General features: G+C 43.0%; 1 protein-coding gene across 2 annotated transcripts; it reads left to right on the forward strand.

The window, feature by feature from the left end:
* Positions 1–520: 520 nt before the first annotated feature.
* LOC113563601 (probable inactive tRNA-specific adenosine deaminase-like protein 3) lies at positions 521–5,048 on the forward strand. 2 transcript variants are annotated; one of them, XM_026975395.1, is made up of 2 exons: positions 521–2,964; positions 3,457–5,048. In XM_026975395.1, the coding sequence occupies exons 1-2, from the start codon at positions 2,943–2,945 to the stop codon at positions 4,737–4,739; spliced, it is 1,305 nt and encodes a 434-aa protein (XP_026831196.1). In that variant the 5' UTR covers positions 521–2,942; the 3' UTR covers positions 4,740–5,048. The 2 variants fall into 2 exon arrangements, with proteins under 2 accessions (XP_026831196.1, XP_026831202.1); XM_026975401.1 differs by having other exon boundaries at positions 521–794.
* The last annotated feature ends 6,696 nt before the right edge of the window (positions 5,049–11,744 follow it).

Genomic DNA, 11,744 nt, shown 5'->3' on the forward strand with positions numbered 1-11,744 from the left:
GCTTCCTTATCCACTGCTGAAAAGATCCAAGACAAGGTCGAGGCAGCTGTAGTAAATTAATCTCAATGTACTAATATTAGCATATTTGTGTTATCAATTCGCATTCTACTCAGTTACGTCTCATGCTCTTATTTAAGCTTATGAAACAGAAATAAATTCTTCAAGTAAAATAAAATAAAGAAATATCATATAACGAAAACTGTGCATAAATCTCAGGATGTTTCAATTTAGATATCCGGCTGGACATGAACTTCAGAATTTTAACAGTTATCATTGATTCCTCCGAATTCTACGTTTGGGCACGAAACACAAAATTCCGCGATACGCGAACGGATGTGGTCTACTTAGTGCTACAAATGTTTCAAAATATTTTCTATCCTTTTTTTTTCAAGTAAAAAGAAAGACAGAAAGTGTTTTGAAGTATTTGTAGCGCTAAGTGGACTGTATCCAACGCTCGAGATCCGAGCGTATTTCTGCCGCTTACAAATCTTTCATCTTGCCGGCAGAAGGGCGCCATCGTGGTGCCATTGATAAACAGCTCATGCTACACGCCACAAAGAGACGCGAGCCGTCGCGACGACGCAAAGAGAGTGCTCCGGCGCGTAAAATTCTCACGTACCTCCCAGCGCGTTGGCTGACGTGATCAGCAGCGCGTGGACGCGTTGCACTTGGAAAATTTGATTTTCAGTGAATTCAGTGAGCCTCGGTCGTCGAAACTGCGGGAAACTCTCGGAGGAAAGGAATTACTCACAGTCGCAGCGACAGCCAGCAACGGCCAGCAGCAGCAGCAGCAGGTAAGAATTTCTGCAGTGAGGTGCATGCGCGCGCACGGCGAACACGTGGCATCGCGACGTACCGACGCCTCGCGTCGTTCCGTCGTCGCAATGGGCGTCGTAACGTTGACAGCTAACTCGGCCAAGTCAGTGACATGTCGCGACTCAAGGTCGTGGAGGACATATTGCTGCTCGAAGTCGATTGCTCAAAGTCGATGCGCGCGCGCGATTTCTCGCGCTCACGTTTGAACGGTCGAGGAACTGCGCTCGTGAAAAGGCGCAGAATGATGGAATAAAACTCTTATGCGCGACTTTGGAACGTGAACGACGCTGCATTGCTGGCGCGGCCAAGACGGCGAGCGGATTTCGTGTCTCATGTGCGATTTATTTCTCTGTTATATAAGAATCACGCTTCGTGAATGTGCAATCGCTGGCCATCTTGGCTGACGTGACACGTGCTGCTACTCGTGCCAGAATCCAAACGCGCCGCACCTGCGAAACCTGTCTTCGAATCGGCGCGACGTCGCTTCGATACGAAAGCTTGTTGAATATCATTTCTTATTTATTCGAGAATCCAAACCGAATAATCTTGATGGATCCAATGTTACAATAAGGAGGAAGCGGACACTCGTGCACAACGCTATTGCGTTGCAGTTGGTGCAGGTGTTCCCGCATGTATCTTTCATGCACTGATATTTTATTTTATCACGAAATGACTTTAATTAACGCTAATTGGCGAACTAAGTCAATATGCGCTCAAACGATCAACGGAAAAACAAGCATGCTGTAATAAAAAAATACTTGTACGGGACAAATAAGAATATGAAGCGATAACGGTTGTTATAGCGCGCGCTATTAAAGATTGTTGTAAATAATTAAAGCATGAAATTTGTTAATATTGGAAAGTAAATTAAATACAATTTGAGTATTCTTTACGCACAAGAATGTGGAAAATATACTTTGAAAACGAAAATAAAAACAACATATTACGGCTAAATACCGCGATCTATTTATGCATAATATTACGATTGGTAAACACAGTGTTACGTCATTTTTATATTACTTTAACAGTTCTCAAGAATCCAATCCATCGAAAAATCCAAATTAATAAATGAGCAAGTTTAGATATTAAGACTAAAGATGCGCAATGATTTTTTCTGATTTTTGATGATTGTGCAATGGTTTCTCATGGTTCGAGTGGTGGAAACTTACAATTTCTCATCGCGGATTCGGTAGGTGCATATTATTACTACATATCACGATATCAGCTATCAGGCAGCTGATACGTCGTGTAAAGTAGGTCTTTCGGCAGCTGCGTAGTGATATATACCGTTTATGCGTACGCAGGTTTCTCGGAAAACTGAGATTTTACATGAAGATTTACTAGATATTATTTATGACCGGTCGCGTGACACACAGTGCACTCCGCGTATCAGCTCTCAACTGCGATCCGTTAAATTATATACATCAGGAATAATAAGTTACAGATCTTTAGAAATTTCTTTATTGCAATTGCTATAAATCATATATTAATTCGAATAATTCTTCACTCTTAATAATATCGATTGTTTCTTCAGTAATTCCTGATATTTGCTTTTTCCAAGTAGCTTGTATCGAGAAATTGTTCTATTTTGCAAATGTATTTATAATCTTGTATATATGTAGAATACACACACACACACACACACAAAAGTGTTAATCGAGAAACATTTGCGCGTTAGAATTGAAGAATTCTTTTCGTTGAACGCATCTCACGTTAATACTGCGACGATGTAACAAACAACAATGTTATCTTGACTGCGATTAGGCATCAATGACCAAGTTTCGGCGCTTGTTGCGCAGTCGAAATTAAAGGAAACTTTGGCTCGAACTTCGAACTTCTTAACGCGTCTCGCTTGTTCCTCGCTTCACGGACGGAGCGATATCATGCAATTGCGCCTAACTCCGACAATCAATCCGGCCGTGGCCCAAGTTGACAGCAATTTAAAATCGCGTTTGCTCCTTGTAGAGGATGTCGCGGAGTAGTCTCGATAACGATTGAGGATCATCTTCGGCACAACCTTGTTCTCACCGAAAACTGACGTTTACGACCGTGAAACGAGAAAGTGTCCTTAAGATACTCTCGCAATCGTTCGATAGTCCGAAGTATTCCAATGTCGATCATTGACCATGATCTCGTTACATTTTGTATGTGAGTATTTTTTTATGGGAGTTGTTTTATATTATCTATTCAGGAATTAACTCCTGTGTGTCGTAAGTCTTATTAAAATGTAAACGTTCAGAGAAGATCTCCTTGTGTCTCCACTGTTATTATCCTCCTGAGGCAAGAGAGTAATAGCCAAAGAAACTAACCAGCAGCATATGATTTTTAGATAAGAGCATTAATGTATTCTTTTATTTAAATATTTAATTATTTAATTTAATTATTTAATTATTAATTTAATTCGCCTAAATTCGTCTTAATAATTATTTAATTCGCTTTAAGAAGTTAAGTAATGCACATATGGACGGTTATATAGCATCATACAAGAAAATACAATTTAAAAATACAGTTTTCCCAAATCTCATTATATTTAATAAAGTGACAAAGTCCATTCAGTGTGACGTTTGATAAAGCGGAATGTGTCACAAACACCATCGCCGAGGAATCCTCTATCGGAAAGTGAAGACAACGTCTTTTCAGGCCGGAAGATGGAGTCGTCGAAAAGTGTCAAGGCGAGCAAGGTGGAGACTACAACTAGAAGCTGGACAGCGAAACCGATTTTAGGCTCGGATTTCACGGAAGTTCTACCGCTGCAGGAGGTCTACGTGGGCGTCTTGAGGCATCGCAGAGATACCTCCGTAGCGATCCAAAGTATATCAGCCGCCCTGCCTGGATTCGCCCATCTGAAGCGTTGTTCCAATGGCAAACTGCTTCTAGCTCCACTTCGTGCGGATGAATCGCACGAAAAAGACTGTGACGTCCTACTTGGTGAAGATCAGCTGAAAGACCAGTTGCAGAAGAGAGGATTCGATGTCTCCTTACTGGAGAACAATTTCCAGGTGACAAAGGTTCCGACCAGGGCGCCCAGAACGAAATCGCAGGCCAGTGAAGCTTCGAAGATCTGGCCGGTAAACTTCCATCCCGATCCGACAATCGAGAGCCTGATCGACGGCTCGATTTTTGACGAGAATCGCTTGCTCGCGATCGAGAGGATAATGTTGTTAGTGACAGAGGCCGCCAAGCTAGAGGCGATTGGCGACGAGTATTGCACTGGTGCCGCGGCGGTTGTCGATCCCGAAGACGGAAGGATCCTGGCAGTGTCCGCTGCGAGGATGGACCAGCATCCGATGTGGCATGCTACGATGCTAGCGGTAGATCTTGTCGCCCGGCTTCACGGTGGCGGTGCGTGGCAATTGAATGATAATTCTGAAAAAGGGCGAACGGACATAATTCAGAACGAGAGCGAAACACCCAGCGATGAAGGGATGACAGACTCGAACGCTGCGACTGACGAGCAGAGCTCGAAGACACGACTGAGGCGGATCAAAAGAAGGTATGAAGAGGAAACGCCGCTCTGTTATCCGAGCTCCCTGGCCTCGCTGAGGTTCCCAGTTCAGACGCCTCTTGAAGAGCAAACCGAGCGAAAGGGACGACGGAACAACCGCCAGTCCGCCAAACCTGAGAACTCGAAGCAAGAAGAAAACAGAAGCAATGTGGAGAAGTGCGGGCCCTATCTCTGCACGGGTTACTGGGTGTTTCTACTGATGGAGCCTTGTCCTTTGTGCGCCATGGCGTTGCTGCATTCCAGGGTTGCGCGAATCTTTTACGGCACGGCCAATCGGACTGTGGGTGTTTTGGGATCCAGAACGGTGCTTCACACGGTGCCGGGTCTAAATCATCGGTACCGCGTCTGGAGCGGAATCCTGGAGCGGGAATGCCGACAGACAGTGGAAGAAATCAATGCACGCAGAAGTCGCGACTGAGTCGCGAATTTGACGCAGGTTCATTATGGAAGATAATAATGCTCTAAATGGCCGCGTGAACAATTGGCTGTCTCTGGCAATAGCTGAAGACGCTGATGCCGCAAAGTCGGACAAAAGAGAGGACAAAACAGGAGCAAAGAGTACGCATCGCTATTGACGTATCCTGTTCGTTCGTCGTTCCTGCTAACAACTTCTCGCACGGAGATGCATATTAAATGATGTTGTAATGACGTTGTACCATTTGCATAACGCATTGTACAGATTCCTCCGCCATGAAGAAAATAAATTTGTTTTTAACTAAAAGGAAAATTAAACAAATCAATTAATGATTTTTATATATTTATATATTATAGATTGATTGGAGAAAATAATCTTTTAGTGAATTTGCTGAAAAGGTAATCTAAGTCTAGTAACTAGAACCAGAGTTTTCCGATGTTTTCATAGAAGCGGATTATTGATGCATTGGCGGTGAATTATTTCTTTAACTTATTATTCGTGTAGCAACAGCTTAGAATCTGCGCGTTACAACCGGTTTTATAATTTCAATCGAAAGCAGGACGGCGCAAAAGATACTTTATACATGATACGGACTTGCATTCGACCACAACGATTCCCGGCATATATCTGGCCTTGATGTCTTGACGTGCACGTGTGTGGCCTGGACGCGTGCATGTGCGACCGCATCTGCTTCTTGGTGTGCACGGCGAATTAACACTTGTGTTTGCTGTCACACGGCTGTGACGTGCCACCGCTACTCGAAGATTGTGAAAATCATTTCTGTATATTCTTTTGTCTCGCTTTCGACGGTATTTTTCAGCAGCTGTGAAGCGGCTGCTCCAGAATTTTTGGACTCTGGCCAAGATTGTTCTTTGCTCGAGATTTTTACATCCTATTTTAAACGAAAGAACGCGCCAGGAAAAATTTGGAATTGACTTCAGTAATTCTGCTACCAATTCTGCTATTTTTTGGCGGTTGTTACGTAAGGAACACTGATTCGATAAATCGTTTCTGCATCAAACGCGCAAGGTTCGACAGAAATCCACGATCGAGTCCGATTGTCAAGATGGATCCGCACGGGTTGGACGAGACACTCATCATTCGACATCAGTACAGTTCACTCCGCAATCGTAAATTATCAGAATGATTTACACGCGGTTAGTTGTTCAGCCCTGTCGCATCATGCCGTGTCGACAACTCGTTTAATTCAGTTGCAAATAATCTCTCCTCCGCGACGATAATATGGCACGGTCTTATTTGCCGGCTATTTTTTTCTCGCCCGCAGATTTCCCAGGCAACGAGCTCGCTGCAGCTATCTCTCACCAAGATGCTGATTATTAGCAGAGGGATCGACGGTAAATTCGTCAGAATATTCGCAGCGCAGATAACGCTGCCGACTTACCATCTGGCATAGTAACTATAATGCTGTAAAGACGTATAATATTGCCGATAAAATTCGGCAAACCTTACAAACATTGTTGCTCGACTTAACACGTACAATTCGCCTGATAATTCGATCGATGATACAGTTTAACGACACCTGAGAGCACACGGCGCGGTCTTTGGAAAGTGACAATAATTAATTAACAGAGCGTTTGTTTAACGTTATTACGTCAGCGACCAATACATCGGAACGGAACGGGCCGTGCACGATTCCGCAGATAGATATTACGCGTTTTCAGATCATTGGCGAATCAAACAAAAGTAGTTCGTATAGATAATGCTAATATTATATTGATTTGCCATTTGCATAAATCAACAGGAGTTTCAGAGAATTTGTTTTACTTCTTCTTCTTCTTCTTCATGCATACACGCAATACGGTTATTTTGATAATTTATTCCAGCTGACATGTGACAATTTTTATACGAAATAGCACGAATTTTTTTTCCCCAAATATTAAATAACAATAATTAATGATAAATAGATCTCTTATTGCAACAATTTATAGTAAAATTATAAATCACATTAATATACAAAGTAATATCTTGCATCCGTTTTTGCTAACGATAGCTTCACGTAAATTTTCCAGTTTCCTGTAATTTCTAACGATATATGTGAGATCATCGATCATCGATCATTGTAAATAATCCTGCCTCCGGAGATCTTGGTGTTTCAAATAAAAAATAATGCAAATGTCAAGTAATTTTATTTATTACGAGTTACGTCGCAGTTGGTGATAAGTCCGGACAAGCAGAGCGATCGTCGTCGTCGTTGTTGATCTGGAAGAAGTTCGCCGGATGCAAAGTGCAAGGCGACGTAACGAGAGTTACCAGCAAATGATTGGAAAAATATTGTTAGCCCTGTCTCTTTCCTAGACAAGATTATTTTAGTTCCTAGTAGCTTTATAGCGTTACTGTACATGTAGCGGTTTAATTTTTCCATACCATAAATTTTGGAGCAAGAGCAAATTTATTGCCATTATTTAATATCTCTTATCAAATAATAAAGAATGCGTCAAATTTAGGGAAAAAATACATTATTCTGTACGATCACAGAAATAAGAAAGCATGTGGTAGTCACTGAATGGACGACATTATGTAACAATAATCGAGAAATTGGTCGGTTCCCATAAAAGAATTCCCATGGAACTTAGACCTTTTCTTCGACGGTATACGAACGGGTTTGCGTTCTAGGAATCTCTTGATTTGTTACGAAGTTGCGAGTACGCGAGGATGACCCCGTGGATTGACATCGATCAGCGAAACTAGTTGATCCATTCCGGAGGAGAGCCGCTCGATTGTTCATGAAAAGAATCGAGGATGAAGGGACGAGAGGTGGATGCGATGGGTAAATTATGAGATGAGGAAAACGATAACGCGTTTATCCAACAGCTGACGAGAGTTCTGGAATGATGAACTATAATCCTGCAACATGAATATTTTATATAATGAAGTCTCGAGTCCACAATCTATATATCTTAACATTTACGTTATTACAACGTAATTTACAACGCGATGCTGTATCGAGAATAATTCAATAAATGAATATTAAAGTAAGATCCTCTTACAATCCAACTTATTCTCATTACTTTCAAGTTACGATCATCGCTTGTATTATATACGATTATCACTTTTACTGTTTCAGGCTTCCTTGAAGGAGAATCCGTGAATCGGAAAATTTCGCGGTAAATCGCAGGAAAGGTAGAACGCGTACGGCAAACAACGCTAGATTTCCTCAGCAAACAGAGCCGCTATCGACAAGAAGCTCTAATCGCGTCTTCGAGTGATTCTCGAAGTTCTCGCATCCTTTGAGGGGTCCGGCACGTGGCAGCGCTGACGACGACAGACACATCGGCACCGCGACGTGACGTATCGGCAGAAACGCGCTGGCCGGGACAAAAGAGAGTACCGAGAGAACGAAGTCACCTTCCTCCACGCCGTCGAGCTGAGCCGCGCAGAAGAGCAGTCTGCGAGGTCGCAGCGCACGCGAAAAGCCACGATATCAGAGATAACGTTTCGAAACTAATTAATCCGCGCGGCAAACAGACCGTCGTCCGCTCTTGACGGCGCGTCTGCCGGGACGACGCTGGCAGCCCGTAGTCACCGGCTGCCAGTCGCGAACTACGCCAATTTGCAAATTGCTGCAGCTGGCGTCGTGCATTGTCGAATGGTCTTTCCGTCCTAGACCAGATCTCGATCCGCGCGTGAAAATTCTCTCAGTGTTCCTCGGGAGCGCGACACGCGCGAGTTTCACGAGTTCGTATAATATATTCCTCCGGTAATAACATTGAAATCGTACGATAAGTGCATCCCTGATGATCGAAGCGTCGTGACGTCACAGCTGATAACTAGAACAAATAAGCTACTCGGAGCCACTTCTCCACTTCGAATTTGCAACGCCTGCAATCAGAAGATAAGTTAGAGGCCAAACATCTTCGAGGCGCATTAGCAGACCGTCTCGGCGAGGAACGCAAAGCTACAGTTGATAAATCAGAAATTAAACGTCCACGACGAGACACGTCGGAAGCTTCAGGTGACGATTACGATTTCGGCGAGACAACGCGATCATTGCGAGAGAACGCTGGAGCATAAAAGAATCGCGTCTTGTTGATCAACACTGAGTGGTTCCAATTGAGAGCCGACCCTTGAGAGCGGAGCCCATTGGCCAAGCTGTTAATTCCTTCAAGCACGATTGGATTGGATCACTCGCGGACATTCCAGCGTTCGTCACCGTCGACATCGTCAGGCCGTTTTCCGAGCACCGTCTCGCCATCCGGACTTTGCTCCTCGCGAAGAAGTTCCTGTGTCTTGTTAAAATCTATCGGGAACCTCGGAACAAGGATCAGCCGATATTGTAAAGTTTTAGTGCACATTTGCAGTGAATACTTGTTGGAGAACACATTCGATTTAACACACTCGAAACACGGATTTCCAAGGAAAACATTTTGCAGGACCGGTCACGAATCAGCATCAGCAGAATCAACAAGTCATCTTCAGCAACAATTGGAGTCCTAAAATTGTGACAAAGTGCTCGTTAACGTGAAAAAATTAAGGTGCTTTGCTGTCCTCTGCATCATCTGGGTGACTGAAAATACTTTGATCATATTTGGCATCCTCGACGACTGAATGGCTCACATCTATTGGCTGTTGCTTTTCGAGAGACTCTGGTAGTGTCTCACCGCGATAGTGACGGCAAGAACACAGTACGGAGAGAAGGAGAGAGAGACGTCGCTATCGCGGAGAGGGTCGAGTCCCCTTGGTCCCGCCGGGAAAACCTTCGCCTTGCTGATCTTTTCTAAAGGACCAGATCTCTCTTCGTCGTCGAGAAAATTTTGGGAAAAACGGCGAACAAAAATTCGAACCTTCACTGAGGTCATCCACGACAGGCCTCGTTCTTTCCCTCTCAAGTTAAGTTTTTCTTTTGGACGGCACAATGAAGCGAAGGATTCTGAAAATGTGGTGAGAACAACGAGAAGGCGAAGGCCTCCAATACCCAAGACACTATCCAGTGTGTGAGCTATAGTCATTAGAAAGCAGTAGCGAGGCGTATCGGCGTAACGCCGAGCAGGCCTAGCCAGGCATTTCGGGAATCCCCGCCGATTGGAATCTTTCACAAAAAGCGAGAGGCTCTTCCCCCCGACAGAATTTTGCATTGCGCGAGTTGGTCACTTCGCACTACGTCATTTCTCGAGTAAACGAGAGTTTGGAAAATTAGACGCAGTACTCGTTCTCACGAGTGTAAGAAAGAGTGCAAGTTTCGAAACGGCGAAATTCAAGACGGATCTTCTGCAGTTGCGAGATCTCAATAAGGTATCTGAGTCGTCGTCGCCGTCTACCTACCGGAAATGCTTCCATCCCTGTGGAATTGACCAGTTCCCTCTGTTTCGTCAACGAAGACGAAACCTTTTTCGATTTTTACGTGAGGAGGACGAGACACCAGAGAGAAAGCATTGCTGAAACATAGGAGAACAGTAAGTAGGATGAAGTTAAAAATCTTGTAAAAATAATATATTCAATCTTTGTTTTTATTATTTTCGACTGCAAAATGACAAAAATAATGAATTAATAATATCTTTTCGTTTTGATCGATTAAAAATTGTTTTATTATTTATGAATTATTATCATAAGTTATTATGACCTATTTATTCTAAAAATAAGTAATTTATAGGGCTGAGAAAAGGAAAAGAAATTGGTTATCGCACAACCCTGATGAGTCTCGTGATTTCGCGTTAATCAGCATTAATTGATGTCAAGCACTAGCGAACATTATTCGTGGAAATACTTACGAACGGTTTTCCTTTCTGAAAACATTATACAAATGTTAATTAACGTGGAGTTATTAATCACGGAACAGAAAAATAACAACGAATCAGAACAAATATTAACCAATTGCATATACTAATGCAATCTTGAAACATAAATCACACCGTACAATGAATTATGTATATATTAGATACTTGTTTGTGACGTAAAAGCGTTATGTGATTTTCAGAAATGACTTAAACAAATCTGTTGAAACGTTATGCGCAATATTTTAATATAAAATTTTGAATAATTAATGCATTTATATTTACAAATATTATATGATGCTGCAAATTTTTACGTAATTATTTCTTATTTCTGATTCTCGTTAAACATGTCAAATAATTACACATGTTTATCACAATAAATTTATCGTGTGTTGCGCACGCATTTTAACGTGATTGATTTTGACTCGGCGCGTACAACACATTGAACAATTGTCGTTGAAAGTTTAATGAACAGGACATAGCAAGAGAATTGTTCACCTCAAGCGTGAAACAATCAATCCGCCGACTGACTGGCGCTTTTATCATGCAAAATTAACTATCTCTTGTTCGTAGGAGGAGGTTCTCCGCCGAAACGGCAGCAGAGCTCCGGCACAACTAGGAACAAGATGCGTTGCAGCCAAGGCGTGGCGATGATATTCAAGGACGCGTTCGTCGTCTTTTCGCGTTTTTTGTCACTCAAGTCGCGAGGTTGCGCACTCTTGGAAACGCATCGACAGCGCGAGACCACCGGCATCAAGAAACTGTACAACAGCTTCTTCGTGATGTTCTAAGGAAAGGTGGCCAGCGCGTGTACTCGGCCCTGAGAGCCACCGGCGGTCGGGTGATGCACCGTGTATTTCCGGGCACATCAAAAATCTGTGGGCCGAGGGATACCCACCGACTGGTGGACCAGCACGACGATCTGGAACGGACACGAAGGCATGAAAACTCCTCGCGGTTGAGAGAAGGACATCTCGGGACGGGGACTCAGATCGTTGATCTGAGATTTAGATCAGCCTCTTATAGGCTCGTCGCCAAAAGAAATCAATCGAGCAAAATTTTTCCGTATATCTATAGCGCTATTAAAAACTAGTAATCATAATTCTTAAGTTAGCAGAACGCGTCTTTTGCTCTTGTCTTCGCGAAGAGGAATCTTTTAGCATCTCTTTTAAAAGAGTGCCTCCGATCAAAGACACCTTTAGATCTGAGATCTGAGATTCAAGATTAATGTAAATATTCGTATTGTGCCCGGAAATCGCCGCAAATGTGTTTCATTAGT

Source organism: Ooceraea biroi, chromosome 1 (genome assembly GCF_003672135.1).
Source record: "Ooceraea biroi isolate clonal line C1 chromosome 1, Obir_v5.4, whole genome shotgun sequence".
NCBI classification, from domain to species: domain Eukaryota; kingdom Metazoa; phylum Arthropoda; class Insecta; order Hymenoptera; family Formicidae; genus Ooceraea; species Ooceraea biroi.